The sequence below is a fragment of the Melospiza georgiana genome, chromosome 3 (genome assembly GCF_028018845.1).
Source record: "Melospiza georgiana isolate bMelGeo1 chromosome 3, bMelGeo1.pri, whole genome shotgun sequence".
In the NCBI taxonomy this organism is placed as follows: domain Eukaryota; kingdom Metazoa; phylum Chordata; class Aves; order Passeriformes; family Passerellidae; genus Melospiza; species Melospiza georgiana.
The window spans coordinates 31617263-31643454 of NC_080432.1; the positions used below are offsets into that span (position 1 = coordinate 31617263).

General features: G+C 47.0%; 2 protein-coding genes across 2 annotated transcripts; one reads left to right on the forward strand and one right to left on the reverse strand.

Moving 5' to 3' along the window:
* Window positions 1-343: 343 nt before the first annotated feature.
* Window positions 344-946, reverse strand: LOC131081047 (proline-rich proteoglycan 2). The gene has a single exon (XM_058019907.1). It carries the CDS (start codon window positions 944-946, stop codon window positions 344-346), a length of 603 nt encoding a protein of 200 aa, XP_057875890.1.
* DUSP10 (dual specificity phosphatase 10) lies at window positions 793-25830 on the forward strand. Its single transcript, XM_058020463.1, has 4 exons — window positions 793-851; window positions 2379-3224; window positions 20215-20592; window positions 23605-25830. The coding sequence occupies exons 2-4, from the start codon at window positions 2423-2425 to the stop codon at window positions 23868-23870; spliced, it is 1446 nt and encodes a 481-aa protein (XP_057876446.1). The 5' UTR covers window positions 793-851; window positions 2379-2422; the 3' UTR covers window positions 23871-25830.
* The last annotated feature ends 362 nt before the right edge of the window (window positions 25831-26192 follow it).

Sequence of the window (26192 nt, forward strand, 5' to 3'; positions counted from 1 at the left end):
TTAATGATTTTCTGTGAGGAAATTACTGTTCTTCTGCTCCCAAGAAGTTAGCGTGGGCTTTTTCTTATCTGCTCCAACTTCAACCTTCCTCCTGTAGCTCAGTGGGTTTGTATGCTGGGCTGTGGATGAAACTCTCCAGTGCTGCCATGGTCAGGGTGGGACTGGTAGGATGGAGATGCCACTTTCCCTGTCTCTGCCTTGGCGGGTTGATGGACTGACCCAGGAGCAGATGTGGTTGCTAGGTTTTTCTCCTCCCGAGTACCTCAGGAGGGCTTGTTTCTGACAGGGAAGGACTGCTTGGAAAAGCATCTACACAGCATCCTCTCGGGTTGGCGCCGCTGGTTCACTGGCGAGCCTCTTGCGGCGGGGCTGGGGCGGACGGGCAGCACTCCCCGCTGTCTCCGCACTCCGGGAGCGGGGCTGATGCTCTCCTGGCCCCCGTTCCCGCGGGCTGCGGCCACGGCCGAGCGCGGGGCGCTCCCGGGCACGCCCCGTCCTGCGGGGGGCGCTGCCGCGGGGCCGCGCACACGGGCCGCCCCCGACCGTCCGCGGGGAGGGGCGGCTGCTCCGGGGCTCCCCATTGGCTACCGATGACGTTATCGCCCCGCCTCCGGGCCGGCCCCCGCGCTTCGATTGGTCGGCGCGGCCGCCCGTCGGCGCGGGCCACGCCCCCGCCGGGCCGTACATTTACGCGGTAGCAAAAGAGAAAGTAACGAGGATGGTGCGGGCGGCGCGCGGAGCGCGGGGCGGGCGGCGCGCGGGGCAGTGCGCGCGACACGCACCGGCACGAGGGGCTCCTCCCGCGGCGGCCGCCGCCACCTCCGCGCAGCGGGCCGGAGCGCGGCGCGCCGGTGAGTGCGGCGCACGGCGCGGAGCGGGGCCGCGGGAGCCCGCGCCAGGGCTGCCGGGGCGGGGAGCGCCGGCCCGGCCCGGCCCGCCGCGCCATTGGCGGTAGCCCCGGCTCCCTGCGATCGCGGGCAGAACTTTAGCTTCTCTCTTCTCCTGGGCTCTTTCGTTGTCTCCCCTCGCTGGGGTAACTGGGTTGTCTTCCTCGTTTATTAAATAATTTTAACTGCGTCAGGCGAATGCGCTCGGGGCGCCCTTATCCTAGTTCTTATCCTAAATAGGGCGAGGGGAGGGTTGGGAAAAGAGCGGGCTGGGGAAGCCTCTGGAGCGAGCGAGCCGCCGCTGGCCCCGCTCTGCCCAGCCGCGGCACCTCCGCCGTGCCCGGGCGGGCGGGTCGCCGCGCCTTTCCGCGCTCCGGAGGCACCCGCGGGTTTGCTACGTAGAGCGGTGGCTGCTGGAGGTGGCAGTGCCCCCCGCCATCCCCTGTTCGGGATGGACATGCCCCAGCCGGCCCGGTGCAGAGCCGGCCGGGGCGGCCAGCGGGAGCTGCGAGTGCTCGCCCCGCTCCGGGGTCTTGGTGGAGTTGGTGAAGTTGGTGCCGGGATGGGTTTCTCAGGGAGAGCTGCGACTGCTCCCAGAGTTGCTGGTGAAGGTGACACACTATCAGGGTGTTTTATTCCTGTCGTCTTCGTTGTCTGCCGAGTAGAAACGGGGGGATTCAAATCCTGCGTGCTGCGTCTTAGCAAATGGGAAGGCAAAGGTGGGGCAGGCAGTGACCTTGCCTGGGGCGGAGGGGACCACTCTTTGAAGAAGCTGTGAAATGTGGTGGGGAGCGGGAATTTACCTCGCGGACTGCTGGAGAACAGCAGACTTCCCGAGCCTGGGGCTAAGGGCTTAACTGGGATTGGATTCACCTCTAACAGGGGGAGGGAAGTGCAAGGTGCACGCTTATAAGGATCTCCAGAAGCTAATTTTTTTTGTTTTCTATTGGGTATTTTTTTGTTTAGCCTTATGTGTTCAAGTTTGTAACTGTCTCAGAAAATTTATTCACAGGCTAATTTTATTCCAGCATGCTGGAAAAGTTGCATGTCACCTCTGACACATTCAGCTATTCAGCTCTTGCACGCTTCTCCCTGTAGTGGACTCAGCCCAGTAGTTGCTTTCTTTTCAGTGAGCAACGGGGTAAGGGAACGTGCCTCTGTCGCTATCAGTGGTGAGCTTTGCAGCCTGGGGTTTTGGAATAGCTCCGTAGCGTCTGCATGTAGCTAAATGCCTTCTCCTGGGTGTCACTGCACAGTCCAGGCTGCTCGTGTGGATTCTGCGTGCTATGGGCTTACATGCAGATAGCTGAAGCATTCTCTGCAGCACTGAAAAGGCTTATTAGCAGCTACTGTGAGCTGGTAACTGTCAGAAGGGGTTGTAGGGATAATGAGTGTCGGCAAAATAAGTTGCTGGATCTCTTGGTTTATGTGATTTCCTGATCTGTTTTCATCACCTTTTCTCTTCTTTCCCTTCTGCTTTTTCTTTTTCAGGGTGATCTTGAGTTCTTCTTAACTTGCTAGTGCTCAGCTTCCTCATGCCTCCATCTCCTTTAGACGACAGGGTAGTAGTGGCACTTTCGAGGCCAGTGAGACCTCAGGATCTCAACCTGTGTTTAGACTCCAGCTTCCTTGAATCTGCTTCATCTGCTGGTGAGAGCCACTCCAGTCTGCTCGGCGGAGTTGTCGTGTCCACAAAGACTGCTAATCTCACGTATATGCCCTCATCCAACGGCTCTGCACGCTCTCTGAGTTGTGGATGCAGCAGTGCCAGTTGCTGCACTGTGGCAACTTACGACAAGGACACTCAGGCCCAAACTCAAGCGAGCACCAGCAGCGCCCACGCCGGAGCCTCCCCCGCCTGTGCTGCCAACCAAATGGTCAACAGCAATGAGAATGCCGGCAGCCTGAGCCCGCTGGGCGGTGTGGGCAGCCCCGTCTCGGGCAGCACCAAGCAGCTCACCAGCATCAAAATCATCTACCCCAATGATCTGGCCAAGAAGATGACCAAATGCAGCAAGAGCCACCAACAGAACCAAGGTCCTGTCATCATTGACTGCAGGCCCTTCATGGAGTATAATAAGAGCCACATTCAAGGGGCTGTCCACATTAACTGTTCTGACAAGATCAGCCGGAGAAGGCTCCAGCAGGGCAAGATCACAGTCTTGGACTTGATCTCCTGCCGGGAAGGCAAGGACTCCTTCAAGAGAATCTTTTCCAAAGAAATTGTAGTTTATGATGAGAATACCAATGAGCCAAGCAGGGTGATGCCTTCCCAGCCACTTCACATAGTGCTGGAGTCACTCAAGCGAGAAGGCAAGGAGCCCTTAGTCCTAAAAGGTAATCCTCCTCATTGCACAGACACAGTGTGTTGGTTTGCTTTGCAGTGTGTACTCTCTGCTGTTAGCCTTGCTGATGGTTGCACCTTGAAAGCATCTGTTTATCTCTGGGAAGGCTTGGGTGTCTCAAGTCACCAGTGGCAAAGCAAATGCCTTCCATGGACAAATCATGGTGCTGGTAGCAGAGAGGTGCTTGCTTTTCTCTGGATGTTGTCCTTGAGTAGCTGGAGGGATGAGAAGTGTAAGGAGGAGGAAATGTGCTTCCTGGTGTCTATCTGTGCAAACAAAGAATTTCCCCCAGTGCTTATTCTGAGTATTTATAGCTCAAGGAGCAGAGGTCCAGGAGGGGATACTTCTCTTTTAGTTTGTCAGACTGACCTTTACTTAGCAACCTTATTTTAGTCCATGTAAAACTGGACTCCTAGGCGCTGGAGATGGACAGTGGGAGAGTAGAAGGAGTGGGGAGGAAAGATGAGGGAGGTCACTTGGTCTGAGGCATTGTATCATGGACCAGTCAGCACAACTTGAGCAATCAAGCCCAGTTTTGGTGATACAGGGTCTGAATAATGGACAGGGGGAAATTATTTGTTTAAAGAGTGATCTGAAAGTGGTGTGTTTCTGTGTATGAGTGCTTATGTATGTATATGGCTTTCCTGTGAAGGCTCCTGTTTTAATATGGAATTTGGTTTATCCCTTAATGCTCTTGTGGAGATGAGCCCCACCAATTAAGGCATCATCCAAGGACACTTCACTTTATTCTCCAGATCCTATTTATAACAATGCTGTCCTCTAGATTAAATTTCCTTTCCCCTGGGTATTTACGCCATTCGGAGGTATGGTTGGCAGAGACTGGCTGTGGCAGTGGGGAACTATGGAAGGATTTGCTGCTTAGCTCATACTGTATGTATTTAATTTGCTTAATTTTTCTGTGCAGCTTGCTACTTCCAACCTGCACAGTGTGGCAGGAGAATGCAGTGGGCTGGTACTTTATCCCTTTTCCTCAGCTGAGTTTCATGGCTTTGTAGGATCTAGGGATCCTGTAAGATACTCCTCTGTGTATCTTGTGGAAGCTTGAAATTGCTGAACTGTCCCCTTGCTCCTGGTAAGAGTGTTATCATGCTGGGCTTGTTTTGATACTTGCTACAGGATCCCAGTATGCTTTTATTGAGTCTCTGGGGGTCACGATGATGCCCTTCATTGTGGAAAGAGGAGATGAGGCGCTTGGCAGAGTGAGGCTGCCACTGGAGTTGTGCCTTTCTGGTGGTAATCCTTCTGTTGTACAGCCTTTGCAGCTGGGTATGTGGTTGTAGTCTGCAAGCCTTCCTATCCTTAGAAAAAGTAGAGTGCTGAAGGTGTTCTCTGTGTTTCTCTGAAAACACTGTAGCTTCTCTGAGCCTCGCATGGTACTTCTTTAGTACCTGGGATGAGATCCTGGCTGAGATGAAGCTGCAGGGCAGTAATTGGGCAGCGCTGAGCTGTTGGCCATCACCGCAACTCCACTCCCATTCTCTGAAGGGGGGCTCCAGCTGGGGTCGGATGGAGTTGAGCATGGGATAAAGCAGCATTTAGGGAGGCTGCGGCTGGCTTTCCGAGCTGGGGGCGTGGCGCTGGAGGCACTCGTTATTTAGTTTCACTTGACAGGTAGCGTTTTTTCCGTCGTGCTTCAGCCGCCCTGGAGCTGGCTCGCCCCGTCCCTGTGTTCAGGCGCTAAAACGAAACTGGAGGTGGCCGGGGAGCCCTCTTTGCCTGGTTATGTTACTCTGAGTGATTTCTCTCGCTCTCCGCTGCCCGGCGCTAATTTATTGCGGGCCCATCTGATGCCCGTGTTGTGTTTGCAAACACTGGTTGCTAGCCGGGCTGTCCAAGGGCCGTCCCCGCTGCGGTGCCCCCTTGCCCATGTTTGGTGCTGCTGTCAGCCCCGCGGCCGCTCTCGGTCCCATCGCCGGGCCGGGGCTTGGGTTACAGCCCTGCCCCACAGCCCTGCCCGCCCCCCGCCAGCGGCTCGGAGGTGCCCCAGACTTTATGAGCAGCACAGAAACCCTCTGCTGTTTTCCAAGGCCGCGCCGTGATCTATAGATAAATGTATGTATAGCGTGCCTTGTTAGGCACGAGTTAAAAAGAGATGGTGTGGTTTATTTTTAATGTAGCAGACCAGTGTATAAACTAGCGATGTGACAAGAGAGGGTTTTGTGTACGCTGTGGCATGAAAGATTTTAAGACTTCAGTTCCTCCTTTTCTATCCATGCCTCTTCTTGCTACTTCCTTTAACATTTTTTTGGTCATAAATATAACACATGCATAATTTTGATTTAAGCTCTTAAGAAAGATTTGCTTATTTCTTTTGCCACAGGGCACAGCAATACTTGAGACAGGCATAAATCGTCTATTTTTACAAAAAATAAGCCCATAAGAATCCTGTATTTGGTAGTCCTGGTACACGGGCAGTAACAGCCTGAGCTGTCCTGGCTAAAGCTGCTGCTCAATCTGTTTATAAACAAAATAGGAAGAAGTCATATTTCCCCCAACACCCCATGACCATGACCATGGTATTCCATGCTTGCTGAAAACTAAAGGCCTCACTTTTTGTCGATGCTTTTTTTTTTTAATTTAGGTTTTTTTCTTAGCATTGGAATGGAGATGGGGGCGGTGATATGAGCCCAGTGTCCCTTCTGCTTGAGGCCAATGTCAAAGCTGAATTTGGGGAGGGGAAGAACATGGTGCTGTGACCCCAGGCTGGGTCAGCAGCCCTGGCCCTCCTTGGTAGGGCTGTGCCCCTTTCCCTCCTGCAAACCCAACAGTGATGCATCTCTGCCTTCCCTGAGCACCTCAGCTCATAGCACAAGTTTCCTTGAGTCTTGGGGGCTGGTATGCTTAAGATTGCTCCTAGGACCTCAAAATGGAAAGTGGGAAATTCATTTGCATTCAGATCAAAAGTACTAGTTTTCTATGACTGAAACATTTAAGCTTGGAGTTCAGCTTTTTTTTTTTTTTTTTTCACAAGCTAAATTCAATCTCCAAAGGAAAATAAAATGAAAAATTGAAGCATCTATGCCAGCACATCTTGGCAGCTTTTAACACAAGAGGAGTTGCCTTTGTCTCCCTGACCAGGGTCCAGTGGCATTGTCTCCATCCTGCCGTTCTTCCTTTTCCTCAAGACCCAGCAGCAGGAGCTTTGTGAATCTGCTTAAGTCTTGTGTTTAGTTTGTAAGGCCTGCTGTGTTTGACTTCAAGGAATTTAAAAGCAGAGGTCAAAAATATGATTTGGCTTTTTCTTTTTAATTCCCACTATATGCTGTAAACTCATGGCTGGACTTCTGCAAAGGAGATGGGGAGGAACCAACTGGTTCCTCCACAAAACCTGGTTGTTTCTTTGTTCTTGTTCGCAGTCTGAGGAGTTTATTTATGTTCTGCCTTTCAGTCTTCTCTCTGCTCATCTGACGGGGAAATAAATGAAGTGACTTGCTCTCATTATAGTGGGGAGTGTAAGACCTGCCAAGAAACCACTTCATGCTTTCTGCCATGGTCTAAGAATTGTTTCAGATCTCTTACCACACTAGAGTCACATATCAGCAAAGTTGAAACAACTACAGAGGGGCTTTGTAAGCAAGTAATTATTCCTTACAGAAGGAATAATTATTTGCTTTATATTCTTCTACATTCATGTAAATACTGTGATCAGCTGCCTTTGGAATACCTGACCTGGTCACTTGTACAAATACCTTAATTATTACTTTGATTAATTATAGAATTTAACAGTGTCAGTGTTGCTTTAAACCCTAATTGGATTACACTGCACAAGTGTATTTGAAAGTAAAACTTGATGTAATAGTCAACAAATCCAGCTGACCAACAAAACATGTGCCTGGCACTTATTTCCACCAGAGATCCCCACTGAATAAGTATTAGGTCATGGTTGTAATAGGGAAATGTGTAGTTTTAAAAACACAGGACACTTCACATGAGTCACTTAACATTTAAAAATAAAACTTATTCCCTCTGTGCTGCAGAGGAGAGCTGGCCCTATCATTCACGGGGGGAAAAGCTTCTGCTAGCTCTGTCAGGGCTGAGATTTCACCTTCAGTGTTCAGACTCTGATTGCTGGTGCTTAAAGTATCTTTCTACTGGAATAAATAATATTCTTTGCCATCATACTAGAAAATTGTTTGTATGTGTCATTACCTTTTGCATATAGATAAATTGGGGTGATGGTGTGGCTGGAGACCAGGGTCTTTGACATATTTTGAGGGTACTTCTGCAGAGGAGAGGTACCTCTACACTTTGCCTATTCAACAGTAATGGTAAATGTGGCTTTTTCTCTGAGATTATGGCATCTGAGAGTTTGCTGTACTGGCTTGCATGGTGCCTATCACATTTTAACTGTCCTTGGAAAGAGAGCAATGGTAGTGCCTTGGAAACGGAGGAATAGAAAGGAGATTTCACCCCCCCCCCCCCCGCCCCAGTTTTTGCTCCCCAGTTTCTTATACCCATGGAATGAAGAACCAAAATGTTACATTAGGCAAACCTCTCTGATGCTTGTAAAGAAAAATCTGGTTCCAGTTCTGTATAAACTGGGGTAACATTTCATATGATGCTCCTGGTTGGTAGATGTTGGATTATAATTAGCTGAATGCCTCATGTGCTGCCCTTAGCCTTGCCCTGCCAGAGAATTTCCTCCACTGAAATCTCTCTAGGATGGTGTGCTCGTCTGTCTTCTGGCTTTTTGTTCTCGAGGTGAACAGAACCTTTTGGAGAGGCTCGGGATGGAAGGGTAGCTGTGTTTGAGCTTTGAGTGGTGTCTGGATCTTAACTAATACACATGGGCTATTTAAAAAAAAAAAAGTGTTTTACACATGTACATGTGTGATTTGCTTCCAAAGCAGCAGCCAAAGTTTTCACTACACTTATGAGCACAGAAGTTTTTAGTGAGATTGCCTTGGCTTGATGATGTGTTTGAAGAGGGGGCCCATCCCTTGTCTTTAGGCTATGACTTTTTACTCTGTGAAAAGCCCCATTATATTTAGGGGTTTTTATTTATGCAAACAACTCAAAAATGAAGAAATGCTCTAAATATAAGCAGTATGCAGACATCTCAGTGTTTCCCTGCTTTGCAATTTCACCAGCCAGCCAGGAGGGAAGCACCTCTCAAACATTCAGCATCAGCTTGCAGGGCTGTCAAGTCATGCTATTTAAATAAATAGATTGTGGTAATCTGAAGATAACCTAGTGCCTTGTCCATCTGAGTGTGAGATGAGATTTTGTGTGGTGCTTTGGCCTTGTTGGGAAGTCCCTGGTGGGCTTGGGAGAGTGCTGGCTACAGAAATCACAAGGCTGACCTGAATTACTGTGAGCAGCTGTTTTTCTGAAGCTTTGAGTCTAAGTTTTCACCTGAATCAGTCTGTAGCAGTTTTTTAAACACCTCTGTACTGTAAAAGTTAATTTGTTGTTATCATAAAGGTGTTTGGTAAGCTGGGGCTTAAAGAAGAGCAGTGTGTTTATCATGGACTCACCTTTCCCTGCCTCATGGAAAAGTAAAGGCTGCAAAGAGTCTGGTTGAGAGGAGATTGGATCACGGTGCTGTCTTGAATATTGTATTTGCTTCAGCTTCCTCTGGCAGGCTTTTCGCCTACTCTTGATCCAGTGAGTGTTGAGGGTTGTGGGAAAGCTGAAATGTGCACTAGTGTTCTTGGCTTTGGCCACCAGTCCTGGCAGTGCCACTCAGACACCCTGTGACAGGGCAGAATGGGGACTGCACGAGGGATTCAGGGGACGTGTTTCTGCAGCTGGGAGAATCAGGGGTGCTCATGGTTTCTGCACAGTGTGTTGATGAATGCTCTGTGGTTCAGTAGTGGAGCTTGGGAGTTTTGTTATTTCATTTTGTTTAAATATCTTGTGACTTTTTAGTACAGGAAACTCTTTGCTTCAATCAGTGTCTATGGTGAAGGCAGCCTCACATCTGGGAGCACTCTGAAGGTTGTTTTTGGTGTGTCCTCTGCTGCTTAGAAAGATATTGATTCCCCATGGACCTGTGTTCTACCCAGAGGTGGTCTCTGACCTAGTTCTGGAGCAGCATTTTGGGGACTGGAAGGAAAGGGGAAGAGATGGAGAAGCAAGTCTGTCCGCCATGTGGTACAAAAAGGGAGGAACTGGACTAGAGGGATAAATCTGGGCCTAGATAGCAGGGCAGTCTTGTGGCCAGGGGAGCTCTGATTAAGCCAACATAACAAACTTGCCATGAGGTGTAGAGAAGTTATTTTCATCTGATTTGGATGTGGGGTTTTTTTTTTGGTTTGTTGTGGTTGGTTTGGTTTGGTTTTTGTTTTTTTCGTTTCTGGTTTTTTTTTTTTTTTTAATGCCCTTTGCGCCGTTTGTTACACAGAGCTTATCTCTCTCGTTGCCATTGGTGTTAAGTGTGTTTGACCCTGGCTCCATCCACAGTCGGAGTGGTGCCCTGGGACAGCACAGCTGCCTGCTGCAGAAAGTGGGAGATGGATTTCGGAGCACCCTCTTTCTTCCCTTGATTGTGCATTTTTGCACATAATTTTGCAAATTTTAGGCTCTGATTTGCCTCCAGGAATTTTTTTTTTAAATAGAGGTTCATCTTCATGTGTTTCTCTGCTTGGGTGAGGGAATTGCCTCCTTTTCAAAGGAATGCTCTGCTCCCAGTAAAAAGAGTGGGATCCGGAAGGGGCACAAGCTTCTGATCTCCTGGCACTTGGTTTCAGTGAGCCTGTCCCAGGAGAGTGTGTGCAGAGAGACCTAAACTGGCCAGTCTGCAGGGAGCAACCGGGACCTTGTAGGTCTGGGTGCCACCTCATCCCTCTGACGTGAAGGAACGAGCTTCTGATTGCTGCTGCCTGGAGCAGTGCCACCCTTTGTCAGCCCAGCTACAGCCACCCACAGCTCCTGCCGTGGGAGCTTCTGCCTTGGGCTGTGCCCACCGGAGGGTCTGGGCATGGTGGGGTCAGGAGGGAATGTAAATCTGTCATTGCCTGCTGCTGGAGGACAGAAATGCTCCTACTGGGCGGGAGGGTTTGGGAACCACCGCTCCTGCCAGGGTTAAGTGCTGCTTTGTGTGCATGCAACACCCTGCTTAGAAGATCAGGGCTTTGAAGGAGTAAATTGGAAAATATAAATTAAGAGAATAATAACAGAGATGTGAACACATTTGTTTCCAACTCCTTTACTATGCCCTAGCTTTAAAAAGTCTACAGCCTGTCTGGATAAATTCCCACTTGATTCACTGCAACAGAGAAGAGCTGCTTCTAATTAAAGGTAATAAAAAGAACAAATGTTGCTCTTTGTCCACACATAATTATCATATATATTTTTTTTCTTACAATGGCCTAAAGAAAATAGAAGAAAACTTGCAAGCTTCTGTCATACCAGTCAAATTGATTGTCTCCAGTTCATTATGCCAAAGTGTGATATTAAGCCTTATGTAAGCAGTTGAACACTAATGCTTTAAAGCAAAAGCTGCTGTTGGAGCAGTTGACCTGCACTATGTTGATGCTGGGCTCTTAATTATTCTTGTTTTCTGTTAAGGTAATGGGAATCTGTCTGTCCAGTGGATGAGAGCTAAAAATAAGACTTTTGCTGCTGCTTAAAATTTGCTGGCATATTTTAGGTACACAACCACTCTGATTGTTTACAATGAAATTATTCTTAAATTCATATGTGTTAGTCCAGGAAGGCAGAGCATCATCACTGTTGGGGGACAACAGAGTTCTTATGTTTCCTGGGAAATATTAGTGGAGACAAGGAGTTATTTTATTTGGACACAAGGATTGATTTTCATCTAGCTGGAAATATTACTTGTTTTGTTGCTGTTTAGCTCTGGATTCTGTTAATATGCCTTTTTCTCTTCACCCTCTCCCTGCTTCCTTCTTGCCTTGAGTCTGAAGAATATGGATGCAATCTTGGTCAACTTTCTCTTTGCCTGTGGGGTTTTTGGGGGCTAGCCTTGGTTCCTTGACCATTTAGACTGGGATGTATGTGCCAGCCGTGCTGGCCCTGAAGCTTTTGCCAAAGTGGGGGCTAGCATACACCGTGCTACTTCCAGTAGTGTGCTGCTTTTAATTTGGACTCTGTGGCACTGAGATATGTCAAGAAACCATCCTTTGCTTTCCTTGTTTTTCCTTAATGTGTTTTGCAATACCTTGCTAGAAAATGTCAAATCAGAGCCAGATATTGTTATTTCTAGATAAAAAGGTAGAAACTTTTCAGTCTAAAAAGAGTTTAAATTCATCAGGAATGGATGGTACTCCCCAATGAGAGTGTGCTGTATCAGCACCCTGTTTTCCTTTCATATTAATGTGCATGGTGCTGGTGTTTCTGATGTAGAGGAGCAGTGGCTTGGACTGGAAAAGAGCCTGTGTTATTCTCAGGAGAAACAAAGCAGCCTGCTCTCTCTTTAGAAAGAAACTGTCCTGGAGAGGTTGTCCTTAAAAGGGGAAAGAGAATAAATGTGTGGCTGAAGCATGAAAATGTCAGTGTTCTCTAAAGCGCTCGGATTAAACAGAAAGGTCTGCTCCTACGCATCCAGGATTGCGTGTGTCTGACACACTGCTGGGACCCTTCTGCCTCCTCAGACATGCTGAGCCACAGCTGCCCGTGTCCTGCTCCTGGGCTGGCTCTGTCCAGGCCCCTCGCTTGAGAGGTGCATATGGTCATGGCCGGGGAGGGAACTGATAATCGATTAAAAAACAAATGAAACTTGCTGTTTTGGGCAAATCTGCTCAGCTCTACCTCTGTCTGGGAAAACAGACCCATAGCTCTTTGTCAATATAAAACCATTTGTGGTATTGTATTGCATTAAAATAGTTTCTGTTCCCTCCTCCCTCACTTCCCCTGCCTCTTTTGTACATAGCTTTAGCATTTCTTGATGACCTTTTTGTTAATATGATTTCCAGTGGGAGCATTTCACAGTAGAAGTATGTATTCTTTCAGGGTTTATGCTGACATTTCCAGTGATTATTTAATTGGACTTCATGTTAGCCTGCATCCCCATGGGAACACATACTTTTGCCATGAGAATTTGTAATGTGACTAATTTTGAGTTTCTGCTATAAATGCTTGCCCTCCAGGGAGGGCACGTCCAGTCCTCCTTGGTGGCTGCAGAGTTGTCACCATAGTGTGTTTGGGATGTGGGGTTTACTGCCTTATTCCTATTTACATTCTTGTATGGTTTAGTCCTTGTACCAAAATTCAGATCAGGCCTTCTCTTTCACCTTCCTGACCGCTCCCCAAGGATAACACAGTGGTTTGAAGAAAGCTAGCTTATTTTCCTGTGAATACTTGAGTTTTTATTTTGAAATAAGCAGACTCAGCACTCCCATAACACAGGGCAGATTTCCAGTTACAAGTTGGAACCACTGTCTTGAATACAGAGAGGGGGTCCCAAATTATTCAGGGTGGCTTCTGGACAGGCTGATGAGCCCAAAGGTTAGTAGCATCTCTTGGAAAAGCTGACAGGTAAAGGGGTGATATGGATGGGATATGTGGGTTTGCTTGGGTGTTCAGGGTCTGAGAGAAACCCCTAAATTTAAGACAAAAAAAGTATAAAGAAGAGTTAAACTGAAATCGAAGAAAGGTTTTCTAGTGGCAGGTCAAGGAAGAAAGACTGTTTTTTTTTTCTAATTGGAATGGATTTAGATGATCTAGTAGTCACGAGAAGAGGAAAAGTGAAGAGGTGAAAGCTGATGGTGGAAAAAAGCAAGTCGTGTTGAGGTGTGGGAGGCTCCTGGGGGGTGATGGTGTGGTTGAAAATGGGTGGTAGTGGGATGGGAGGAGACTAGAATGGAGCTGGACAGAGCCAGCAACTCTGGCACAGTCTGGCAGGGAGTGGGGTTTTGGATGGCTTCTTGCCTGCCTCCCCAGGATGTGACCCTGGGAGAGCCAGCTTTGCTGTGCTGGTATCAGAGGAAAAAAATAAAAGTGGATGAGGTCAGGGACCTCAAAAGCCAATGAGAGAGGATGTGCTGTGACGAGGGGTGAGAACCATAGTGAGATAAAATTAGAAATAACATGCAAACATATGTGCATGTCCCTTGATGCTGAGGGGGAATCTTTCCTCTTTATCTGGCGTTGCACTCTTGACTTCTAAAGGGACCTCAAAGCCATTGTGTCAAGGATGTCCTTGCGACTCCTCTAGGCCAGAATTTGTGTACAAACTGACCTCTCGGGATAGTTCTTACACGGAAAAAAACTGACCTTGCAAGTTCTTTGGAATGTGAAGTTTTGCCTTTTTTTTTGAAGTGCTGTTGGCAGCTCAGTTCGAGGGAGAGACTAGATTAGATTGAGTGTATCGAGGTGGAAGCTGTTCTTTGTGTGTGCTGTTTACTTTTACTTTTTTATGTTTGCTCAAAGCTTAATCTTTTGCAGCACATCTGTTGCTGAATGCTGTGTGGGTGACAGGGAAAGCCCCACGACAGGGTTTCCTTGGAACATCCCACAGGCAGGTGAGCAGTTCACTAATGTCACCTGGCTGAGTGTGGTCCAATAGGTCCCCACCCCTGTGGATATAAGGGAGTTGTCCTTCCTGCTGTGTGGGCAAATACAGTATTTCCAGCCATGTCAAAGTTGCTACAGCAGTGAGGGCAAGCCTTGAGCACTGCTCAGCTGTAGCTGTGGTGAGGAGATGGCCATCTGCTTGGAGAGTAGGAACACTCCTACAGTGATCTGCTTGGATTGGCCCTGATGCTGTAGAAGAAGTTTGGGAAGCAGAGCTCTGCTTGGGCAAGGAAAGTGGGTGTCTTGTGTTGTTCTGAGGTCTGAGCATCCCTTCTTTCAGTGCCTCAGGATGGACAGAGCATAATCCCCAGGACACACCAGGAACCATCTTTGTTATGGCTAAAATCACTCCAGTAACATCTGTGAGCCAGTGTGTTGGCTGCATCTACAACTGCAAGGTGGCCTTAGGCCCTGTGCCCGATGAATGCAGCCCCTGTGCCTCCATGCCCTCCCTGACAGTTTCCTTGGTGCTCAGCACACCTACACCTGCAGCCCTAGCTGTGTTGGTGGTGTGAAGAGATGGTCTAGGTTGTTGTCCATATCCTAGGAGTGGATTGGGCCTATAATGGCAGAATTCTGCTTCAATCTGTGCAGCAGCATCTGCCTTGGTGGAAGGCCCATGGCCCAGGAGCAGGCTGCATGGTGGCATTGCAGTGGCGGTGGCTCAGCAGGACCAGTGTGCCACCCTGCAGCAGGACCTCTCCACACTGCTGGGAGCATGGTGGGGCTGGCTGTGAGACCTGGGCCCTCCTGCTCAGGAGGCTGAGGAGGGAGGAGAGCACTGGGTGGGCGAAGCATCTGGACAATACCTAACTTCTGTTTTTACGTGCTGGAGTCACATTTGCTTAACCTTGAGGCATCCTGTGCTTTGAATCAACTTGACACAAAGTCATCTGTTCATTAATAACACAGGAGCAGTTTAATTGTTGTCTTAGTGGAAAAATACATGAGACTGTCATCAGCTGTTGCTTCTGGCAGTGCTTTTCTGCAGTAATGTAAATAAATGAGGTCACAGGTTTAAAGGAACAGGCTGTATTGCACAAATTCAAAGCATTGTCTTAAACAGATACACACCAATTGTCTGAGTGTCTCTGTCCTGCACCCCAAATGCTCCCTGTGACATTTCAGCCCTAAATTCACTCAAACACAGCCGCAGGGTTTGCTGTGATGGTACTCACAGGGCACATGCTGAGTGGATGTTTTAAAGCTTGGCTTCACTACTGAGCAACTAAAGTTTGTGGAGACCAGAACTGTGGTAACACCAGATTCTCTGCTATGCACCCCAAAAGAGCCCAGCAATACGAGAGGAGGGGAATTTACAGATTGAACATCTCTTTCACTGATACTTCCCAGTCTCCTGGGATTTCTGTTCTTCTTGTGCTTGTGTGTGCATTGCTTTTCTTTTTTTTTGCCCCCCTTTTTTTTTCCAAGATAGCTTTGTGGTATTGTAATCAAGGATGAGCAGATCCAGAAATCTGCCTGGACAGCTTTGAAAACCATATAAAAGGTCTGGTTGTCTCCTAAGACCACGTGCTTAGTCTAAATGTGGCTCCCACATCTGCAGTCTGTCATGTATAAAAGTATGTTCCTGTTTGCAGTGGGAGCGGGAACACCCAGTACCTGCCACGCTCACAACAAAGTATATCCACACCGATGAGGTAATGCAAAGGTGTTGCTTTGTGGTGAGGGTATTTGACTGTAGCTGCCTCTCTCTAAGCTCTCCCACTGGAAACAAGGTCATTTACTTCCTTAACTTTGGGGCAAGAACCTGTTTCCAGATAGGAAACATATTGCAAATGTGCCAAAGCATATTGTGAACCCAAATCCTAGTTTGCATATAGTAATGCAGCCAGAGAGCAGCAGTGGTGGCTGAAGGAGAGACAGAGGAGGAGGCCAGGTGTTACTGTACTCCTTGTATTTAAATTCTCAATATTCTTGAACAGCAAACAATAAAACCCCTAAACTAAAAAGCTGCCGTGGTACAAACACAAAAAAATCCCCTCAAACAAGCAAATCCCCAACCAGCCAATCCACTTTTATAAATTTGTTTCTCTGGATTTCTTTGAAGATGATGCTATTTCAAGGCCATAGTCTCTCATAAAAAGCTGGCTGCCTCATTCTTGCTGTACCTTTTGTGCTTGTTTTGCATCGTATTTGCCCTCTTCTGATGGCAAGTGACGGACACTGTGTTAAGCATGAATTTATTGCCAGACCCATGATTCTTGTCTTTTTTAATTTGTTCAGAGCTGCTTTGGCTGCTGTTCAGCTGCTCACCTGGTCTTGCAGTGCTGGTGTGAGCCCTGGGGTCCTGGGTGGCTTTGGAGCTGGAAAATCTGTGTGCAGCTGCTGCTTGGGTGCTGCCTGATGGGAGAGTTTGAGGAGCATTAAGTGAGATGTTTATGGGCAGATGGCTGCAGAGAATTTGAACAAATGAGTGGGAATAGCTGGAGCACGTAAGGTGCTGACTTAAAACTTCTCCAAAATTTTTGAGGTCTCAGACACTCCAAAGTCTGTTGTCACTTATTAACTGTTCTGGCAGGGTAGGATGTTGGAAAATGTCATGCAGTTACAACTGCAAGAAGGGTTCTGCAACTTGGGTCTTGCATCAGTGGTGAGCAAAGAGCCCTTGGTGTTCTGTTGTATTCTGCTAAATGCCATGTGAGGCCATCTGCCAGCAAAGATTCCACTTCACTGATTGATTTCCTCATGGAAGAAATACCTTGGGTTGCCCAGAGTGCTGAGTGCCCTTGTATGTCCATCTCTGTTTGGGTTTGGGTAGGTTCAACCCTCTGAACACCTGCCCAGCAGCCGTTCTGGAACAGAGCAAAGGCACTTGGGATGTTGTCCGTGCCCATGCACAGGCTGCATCCCACTGGCTGGGCATACTTGCTCATGCTTTAGTCATTACAAGCTCTGTGGAGTGCTTAAAGCCAGGGGAGATGGGCTGCAGGCAGGGCAGTGTTGAAATGGACATCCATCAGTGGCTCATCTGCCTGCTGGCATTTTGGTTGGTCACTGAAGGTGGCTACACTCCTGAGTCCAGACTCTGTGGCTGTGGTTCCAGCAGACTGCCAGGCATTCCCATGGGCTTTCTTGGTGGATATATTATGGTTCCTCTCTACTTGGGTTGTCTCTATATGATGAAGGCTTTTCCCATATTGCAAACAGCATCTGAAAAGCTGCTTTTAAAATGCAGCTTTTGTGCTAGTAAGAGGCTTCTGCTAAGTTGTGCTTCTTGGCCACAGGTGCTGTTAGTGCCCTCTGTAGTGCTTCCTTCATTCCCCAGGTTTGGAAAGGCTTGGGCAGGGTCAATCACAAAACAGTTTTTGTTACAACCCCAAGCTGTGTCTCTGCATCCATGCCTTGAGCTTCCTTGTGGTCTGGAGTTGTGGTCAGTAGCACTGGTGTCTTGCACCTTACTGAGTTTAGTGAATCAACTCTTAGACCAGTCTTGCAAGATATTTGTGTTGGCCTCTGGTGTGGGAACAGCCTCTTCTCTCCCACCTTTTCTACTCTCCCTAAATGAAGACTTGAAATGAACCAAAATAGCAGCAGATGCATTTGAATACTTTGTATGTTGTATTTATCTTCATGTGGAAAATCCACTCCTCTCTTTCTGACTGATCATTATTAACTTTGCTTGGACCTGTTTTGGGAGGTAGTCTCAAACTTAAGAAAAGCCTGAGCATTATACGTGCTTGAGTGCCACTGAAATTACTCTAGTGCCTCATAAATCAGTTTGTACAAGGATGGTGTGTGTTGAGAATGGAACAGCACTCAGGGGGTGTCTGGGTCCATTTTGGGACCTTCATGACTCATATGGCAGCACAGATACAAGCTAAGCTCCTGCTCTTCGATTAGAGTTCAGCTTGCTGCCATGACTGCATCTTGCTGCATCATTTCCTGGGTACCAGTGTTCTTGTCCAGTCCTCCCCAGGCTGGCATGTCTGAGCCAGTTCAGGTTAGTAATCCTCTCCCCAGTAATGTGTTCTTTCAGGAACATTTGCTCTGAGGGTTGCTTTAAATATTGTTTGAACTGACTTTTTAACTCTCCTCTCACATGAGGAGATGATCAAGGAGAGTGGGGGATGTGAATTGACATTAGGAATGGTGGCACTGGCAAATGTCTGTAAATGTCTGTAAAAAAATTGTGAATGAAGGTATTATATGTCTGGCTACTCCACTTGTTGGGGCATCTTCCGTATGTTGTATTTGGGGTCCCTTCCCATCCTTTGCCCTGATATTCTGCTGTGTCTTACAAGACAGCTGGTGAAGCGAGATGGTGTCTGCCACACCATCAGTGTGTCCCCACCTGAGTGAGGAACCAGTGGGGTTCTACCTCCACCTATGGCTGCTTATTCCCAGAGGTCAGCAGGAGAGGTGGAAAATGAGCGTTGGCTCTGGGGTCACTAAAAAAAATCTTTTTCAGGGGATTTCTTGGGAATCCCAGCATGCTTAGCTATTGTTTAAACAGGAGTATTCAAGCTGAATGGATTGCTTGCCCATTCAGAAAGATGGGAATGTGGGTTAGGGTTTAGTCTTTAGCCTAGACTGTAGGCTGGGGCTGTTGGTTTAGATGAGACTTCAAACTTCAGCTTGGGGACCATCATCTTGTTTATTTTCCTGAGTGGACTGAGAAGACTTTTCAGGCCCTGTTGAGGCCAGGTGGTGCAGTTGAGCTCTAGTTTTTGTCCTTGCTCTTCTTTCTAGCCTGATCCCCTGTTATAAAAACTTAAATAATAGAGATCTTTAAGGCAAATCTGTTTCCTCTGCGTCCTATAACCAGCAGAAATAGCTGAAGACAAGCACATTTTTGAGGCAGGGGAAATATTCTGCATTTTGTAGGCATTTCAAGGATTTCAGGGAAATGACGTTGCTAGCAGTGCGTGAAGGACACGAGTTTGGATGTGGAAAAGGACACTTTCATTACAGGGGCGCAGATGGTTGTAACTAGTCTGAGTGCCTTGTGCCCTTGAAATGCAGAACAGGGCACCGAAATGGGCCTGGGTGGGTCCCACCCTGAGCATGTCACAGACACTTGAATTGGACATTTGAATTGCAGCCCTCAACAGTAGGCATTGAAACCCTTTGCTGTGTCTGATCCAGAGCCCGAGTGGAGGCATATTTTGCTTCACTTTAATGCCTTCACTGGATCACTGTGAAAGAGCATGGAAAAGACAAGTAGCTTCTCTCTTTATTTTTTTTTTCTTTTTGAATAACATTATTGGGAGAGTGACATTCTGCATTTATTTTGGCTAGTGAGGCTCTTTCTAGTAACTTCAGAGTCGCTCTCCCCTCTCCTGGGTTTTTTTTGGCTTGCAGTTAACAAAGTGCAATTGAGCCTGAGCACTTGGCTCATGTTGATGCTGAGCATGACTTCAGGCATCCCGGCACAACAGCAACATGCGTGAGGTGGGGGGAACATATCCCTGCGTTTCTCCTCTTTCCGCCTTTTTCTTTCAGAGGAGCCACCTGTTAGCATTACATCAGTGACTTCCAGGAACGCTGCTGCCTCCTACCAAAGGCCTTGCACAAAGTAGTAGTTCTTGTATTGTTTGCACTCAAAGAGCTGATGTCATGCCAGCTGATGTCATTGTGTGCTTTGTGGGATCGCCATGGAAACTGAGCAGGTGGGGAGCCTGCTGCTGATGTCAGGGCAGAATGAGGTGTAGAAAGAAGGTCCACTTTGCTTGCTCCAGCTCTGTGAAGCCACCCTCCTCAAAAAAAAAAAAAAAAAAAAAGTAAGGGGAGGGTAATGGTTATTGAAAAAGCCAGCAATAGAACAGGGAAGGCATGAGCTTCCTTCACTGAAAAACTGACTTCTCCCTCCCCCCTCAGATCCATTTCCCAATCCATTTTAATGTCCTAAAAATAACTCTTGCTAGATATTTTCAGGTGGCTGGGGCAGCAGAAGGAGAGCTGTTTGCCACATGTTAAGCAAGCACCTCAGTCGCTGTTAGGTTACAAGGAGTGGTTTTCTTTTGTTTGGGCACACAGACGGGTACATGCTGTTCCCTGCAGTGATGCTGGGGTGAGCTGCTCCCATCCCCCTCAGAGCTTTTGGGTGGGGGGGATGCCCTGCAGTCCTGCTAAAGGACAGGTAAAGCTAAGACTGTCCCAGCTGGCTTGCTGCTCTGCTCTAGTGTGCTGATAGCCCCTTGGCCCCTTAGTTTTGGTCAAGTTTCTTTCTTGGAACACCTTCCTTGTCGCGTGGGATGGTAGGTGAGGCAGCCCTAGCAGGCTGGTGTTGCACAGAGGCATGTTTGTCTGTGAGCCCTGTTGTTCTTTGGCACCATCCACCGCACAGAGGGAGGACAATGCCTGCTGCTGATTCATGCCACCCTTGCTGTCGACAGCCCAGTGGCACTGTTACAGCGGTGATGGGGACAGCAGAACCAGCTCCAATCCTTGTGGCCCCACTGTGTGCTCTGAAGGAATCTTGGGGTATCTAACCAAAGTATCTGCTTGATCTCTCTTCCCAGGAGGACTCAGCGGTTTCAGGCAGAACCATGAAAACCTCTGTGACAACTCCCTCCAGCTGCAGGAGTGCCCCGAGGGGGGAGGAGGGGGCGGCGCCTCCGCCGTGCCCCCCGTGCTACCTCAGTCCATCCCCACCACGCCAGACATTGAGAACGCTGAGCTCACCCCCATCCTGCCTTTCCTTTTCCTCGGAAACGAGCACGATGCTCAGGACTTGGAGAAAATGCAGAGGATGAACATCGGCTACGTCATCAACGTGACCACTCACCTGCCCCTGTACCATTATGAGAAAGGCATGTTCAACTACAAGCGGCTCCCAGCCACTGACAGCAACAAGCAGAATCTCAGGCAGTATTTTGAAGAGGCTTTTGAGTTCATTGGTAATTACCCTTCCCTGGAAATACTTCTGTTTGTTTTTTCATTGTTATTATTTTTACCCATTATAACAATTGAGAGTGAACTTTATGCTTTGCCAGGAACTCTGAAGGCTGGTTAAGGCCACATTTCCTTTAGTTTGGGTTGTCAGAAATGCTGGGCACGTCATATTTCTGTCCTTTCTCATCTCTGGCCCATCTGGTTAAGTAGCCTGAGGTTACAGTTTTTATCCAATGATAGTAACGCCTACCTCCAGGCTTCTAAATTCAGGAAACTCAAAAAAATTGAGACTTTTGTCATCCCCTCTTTTTGATTCCTTTGAATTCCTAGTTTCCACACAGTGGCTTTCAGCCAGTTTTTCTTAGTGACTGTTCTTAATGGTCTCTCAGTCTTTGCTAACGTAATGAGAAAACTGACAAACTTTCACACTTGGCTTGTTCCACCATTAGATTTGTAGCTTCAGAGTGTATGCGTGGTTGAGTGGATAGTGATGAAAACTTGCATTAATAAGCCTCTCAACCTTGTAGGCTGCGTGAGAGAGGTCACCACAGACACATCGCTTGTTGTGGAGATTGCTGAAGTGACCCAGCAGCGTTGTTCTGGACCTCATTACAATCAGCACAGCACAGCCCTCAGCCAAGTTTGGGGCCATGCTCAGCTAGGCTAAAGCCAGATGGCCACTTCAAGCAGGGCTGGTCAGAGAGGGCTTCAGCATGTGGTACTGAAAGCTTTTGAGGACCTTTCCTTGCCCCTCTAGATGTCTTTGTGGACACTGCTTTTGTGGCATAGTAAAGGTGCTTTGCTAGCACAAGTATGTGTCTTAAGAGGTTTTCTGAAATATGCCAGGGGAACCACTGACATAAAATTCTATTTTCTTGTGCTGAGACTGAGCTACTTCCTTTACCAATACTTCAGGTTTTATGGAGGAGTACTAGACAAAGGAAGAAGTGTGTTTGTGTGAGCAGCACAGTGTAGGTCCATAACGGCAGGGAGGTGCAGAGCCATGTTCCTCCCTGCCCTCCTTTGTGCTGGCTCTGCGCTCAGGTGCACTCAGGCTCAGCAGGGATTGGGCCCCAGCTGTGGGAGCAGGGAGGAGGGCCAGGCTCAGCAGGTTGCTGTGAGCCCATCTGCCCCTGCAGTGTGCTGGGCAGGGCTGGCAGCTCAAGGCAGAGGGCTCCTCAGCCTTGCCTGTCTGTGTCTGGCAGGGTGTCACGGTGTGCTGGTGCCTGTGCTCTGCAGCCACACTGCTTTAGTGGAGTGAATAGGGAAATCACTGCTTATGCTGCAGTTCAGGTGAATCTTACCACTCTGACCCTTTGGGCTTGTCTTCTACAGTGTGAAGTACTGAAGGATCTCTAACTCAAATTTTCCCTTGTGTTCTTAACCCAGTCCCAGCAGTACCAGTAGTGCTGTCGGCTTCCCAAGCTGCTGGGTACTGTGTGCCTGGGAAGGTCAACACTTGTTTGGGTGAAGGGCAGAAAAAAGGAAACCTTGCTTTGATCCTCTAGGAAAACAGCTGTATCAAGAAATCCAGTAAAACCTTAAACTTCAAGTTGAACAAGACGAGGAGATGCAATAGGCTAAGCTAAGGTAAAGAGACTGTGAAGCTCCATTGAGGTCTTTCTGAGGTACAAGAGAGAGATTTCTGCTCCCCTCATCCCTTGAATTGCAGGATTGGAGTTCTCAAAACCACTGAAAGATAGTGTTTGGCTTGTGACCTTACCAAGAGCAGAGAAAGCAGCTTTGCTCTGGAAAGATTTAGAAAGCCTTTCAAAACCCATTTTACTTCCTTTTTAATAATTACATCTTGAGGGTCTGTCTTTGTTTTAATAAACAAATATATCTCCATTGAGAATTTTTCTTCCCTCTCAAATTAACCAGCTGGGGAAGTAACCGGTCAAAACTTTCCCTTCCTCAGGGTAAACTTTAAATTGCATTTGAGAAGATTTGGAAATGTTTAAACTGTGGATTGTTAGCCTATGTTTCTTTAAATATGTCTTCAAAAAACCACAACCAACCCCAGGTTTAGCTAAGACTAAAGCCATAGGAAATGAAATCATCTCTGGGAATGTGTGTCAAAATGCATTAGAGAGTTACAGCTTTCTGAAATACTAACTGGCAAAAATGTCTAAAGGGAAGTTGGCTTCATTTATGCTCTCACAGTACGGGTTGAACATGTGGGGTGGGTTGAAGTGTACTCTTGGTGGGGTTAGATTCGTGCCAAAACCTGCAAACTAAATTCATGTTCCTCCTGTGGATTGAAATAAAAGAAGTAGTTGGAAGTGTGACTTCCTGGAAGTTCCATCTCCTGTTTTAACAGCAAGCTGTGGCAGATGAGGATGGTATGGTAGTGACTGTCCTCTCTCATGTCCTGTTAGCATGTGATTAGAAGGACTCTATCCCCCCTAAATGCTGGCCAGGGTGCCTCCCTGTAAGTGATGAATCTTAATGGTGTGTGTGTGTGTATCCAGCTCCTCCTTTTGCAGAGACACCACAGCAGAGACACCCACTGAAGCTCATTTCAAGAGTACTTTTGTAAAGCTTCAGAGGAAAGGGCGTTGAAACACATGTATTGTTATGAATTGAATCTGAAAATAGCTGGTTTCTAGAAGTGGCTCCCTGCTCTGAAAAACAGGGAGGTTGAGCTGCTGACATAACGCAGTGGTGTTGCAACTGAGGTGGAAATGAAGCCTGAGATGCCTCATCATGGACCTTGCCCTCCTCACAAAATGCTCCCTGGCAGTGAAGCAGCATCTCTCAATGCATGGTTCCACTAATAAAGAGCAGAGAATGCATGTGAGGATTTTCAGTGTCAGAGTGGACTGGGGGTTTCACATTCAGTAGCTCTGAAACCTTGGGGGAAGATGTGCTGGATGGGAGGGGGAAGAGACACCATGAAAAGTTCCAAATCAAGAAACTTTTTTTTTTTTTTTTTAAGTTACTCTTAATTGCACTGAGCTTGTTCTGATTTACAAAGGGGCAGAAATCTTACTTTCTTTTGTCTGTCTTGTTTGCAGAGGAAGCTCATCAGTGTGGAAAAGGTCTCCTCATCCACTGCCAGGCCGGTGTCTCCCGATCTGCCACCATCGTTATTGCGTACCTAATGAAGCACACACGCATGACCATGACAGATGCCTATAAATTTGTCAAAGGAAAACGACCAATCATTTCCCCGAACCTTAACTTTATGGGGCAGTTACTGGAGTTCGAAGAAGACCTGAACAATGGAGTCACCCCGCGAATCCTCACGCCAAAGCTGATCGGTGTCGAGACCGTTGTGTGACGGCCACGCTGCGAGGAGGTGGAACCTGTTCTTCACCTGATTTGGCGCAGTGATGGGTGGTTGTGGGGTTTTCTTTTTAGCTTTCAAAGGGGAGTTTTGTGGCAAACTTTTTGTGAATAAAAACCTTTTTTGTAACGAAAGGTTTTTAAAAGATCCAAGAACTTTGCTGGGTTTGAGATGCTGTTGTGATTTCCTTCTCAGACACTGTCACAGCAGGGAGGCTTCAGAGCAAAAAGAGTACTTTTTAAAATAAAAACAACAGGAAGAAGAAATGTTGGGCTTTTTTCCTTTCAAGTTTTATTTTTCCCTCCTCTCCGGCTACTTGTAGAGTTTATGGCTAAGTAGTCTGTGCAGGTTCATAGACTGAAGAAACCTAAGTTGAAGATGAAACACAAATAACCAAAACAAAGCAGAAAAAACCTCCCTGAAACAGATGGGCCTTCGTTCTGCAAAGACTGTGCAAAATGCTCACTGATGCAAAGGAAATCAGAGCAGCTTAAAAGTCTGCAAGGTACTTTTCACACTCCTGACTCAAACTAAAGAAGAAAACAAAGTTTATTTGGCGTGTTTCATGTTCCAGTTCTATTTTTCTATTTTGGGGTGTTAAGTTTTAACAGTAAGGGACTTCGATCATTCTATGCCATATGCCTTCACTGGCTTCTTGTGCAATAATAATTTGGGGTTTGTTTTGAGTGCTCAAACCAATTAAGAGTTGGCTGCCCACTAATAATAAGATAATAATTTTTAAAGTCTAATAGTGCAACAGCAGCCAGCTTGATTCAGAAAGGATAAATGCGAGCAATTATTTCTTTCCTTTGTATGATTTTGATCCTGGTTACAGTGCCATAAACCTTGTCACATATGTATATCAGAATGTACAAAAATGTAGAACAAGCAAAGTTTATTTAAAAATATTTTTCGCACAAAATATTGGTGTGTTTCAGTTGTCTATGTAAAAGAAATTTGATTATAAAACAAAAAATCTTTTGGAAAGTGTGTGTCCTTTTATTTCTTTTGCCATTTTCCATTTTCTTTCTATGGGATGGGGTTTTTGTTTTGTTCCCTTTGGTTTGTTTTTTTGTGGCATTGTACCTCTCCCATTGACAACATTGATCTCTCTTGTTTGGCATCTCCCCTTCAGTGTTGCGTTCCTGTCCTCTGCTGGTGGAACATGTTTTCTTTACTTTCTGCTGTACTCTTCCATCTCTCTGTAACCAGGTTTTTCTTTCTGGTTCGGCTGAATTAGCACTATTGGTAAGGGCTTTTTGGAACAGACCTGTTATTTCTACAGCTCAGTAGCCATTTGGAAAAATAAGAAATAAACAATCTCCACTGATTCCTTTTCATATTCCTGTAGTTAGCTTATCTTCTATGTTACAAAATTGTCCAGTTTTTAGACATATGTTGGTCACATGTGCTTTTCCCTGGCTTCTCTATAGCTCCCTTGTTTAGCAGTTCCACAATTCCTGGGAATTGTCCTCCTGGGATTTTCCCCTCCCTCTTGCCCTTCTTCCCTTCATGCCCCTCCTTTTCCAGCTGTGTCAGTGTTGTGTGGTGTGCATTGTAGGGCTGATGTTTCTGCCTGTGTCCCTTGGGCAGCTGACTTTCACTTTCCTTGTTTGTACTCACTTTTTTTTAATGATATGGTATGACCTGATCTGTTCTGGATTGTTACCACCTCTAAAGTTTATTTGTATGACCCTTAAAGGAGTTAGAAAACATTTTCCATGTGATTCTGTTGTGCAAACTGATCTGTCCCAGGAAGGCTGATAGCAGTAAAGGCTTTTCCTAGATGAAAACCTACATGGACTGAACCAAGTGTAAAACAGGACCTGTTGGAAAACTTAATGTATAGTCACATTAGACATGTATATTTTTGTGGACATTTTACTTAAAATATTGTTACTATAATGATACTTTCTTGAAACTTATCCCTTTATTAAATTATTTTTCTACTGGAGTTGAATTTTAATTTTTTTTTTTCTTTTCTATGATTATAATTGGTCCTTTTGTTGAAAACATCCTTGGCAGTGATAGTTGCCCAGGAAGCAAAACTTCTTGAACTGTGACTGCTCCTGGAGCCAAGGGAGAGTGTGGCTGGACAGAGAGGGTGCCATTTGCTGGTTGGGAGCCTTTGCTTTGGGAAGGAAGGAAGTCCCTTAGCAAAGCTGGTCTCCTTCCCTCCCTCCCCCCTTTCCCCATGTTTGGGCCCAGCCTCTTCCAGCTGTCCATGAGCTGCAGGTGCCCCTGGTTAGGTAGGAGGGAGGAGGTTAGAAAACCTTTCTTACCAGAGAACCAGAAGCAGAAGCAACAGGGCTGGGG

Coding starts and splice junctions, on each gene's coding strand:
- DUSP10 (XM_058020463.1), top strand. CDS start 2,423: ATGCCTCCATCTCCTTTAGACGACAGGGTAGTAGTGGCACTTTCGAGG. Junction 3,225..20,214: donor GGAGCCCTTAGTCCTAAAAG/GTAATCCTCCTC, acceptor CTCTCTTCCCAG/GAGGACTCAGCGGTTTCAGG. Junction 20,593..23,604: donor AGAGGCTTTTGAGTTCATTG/GTAATTACCCTT, acceptor TCTTGTTTGCAG/AGGAAGCTCATCAGTGTGGA.
- LOC131081047 (XM_058019907.1), bottom strand. CDS start 946: ATGGCGCGGCGGGCCGGGCCGGGCCGGCGCTCCCCGCCCCGGCAGCCC.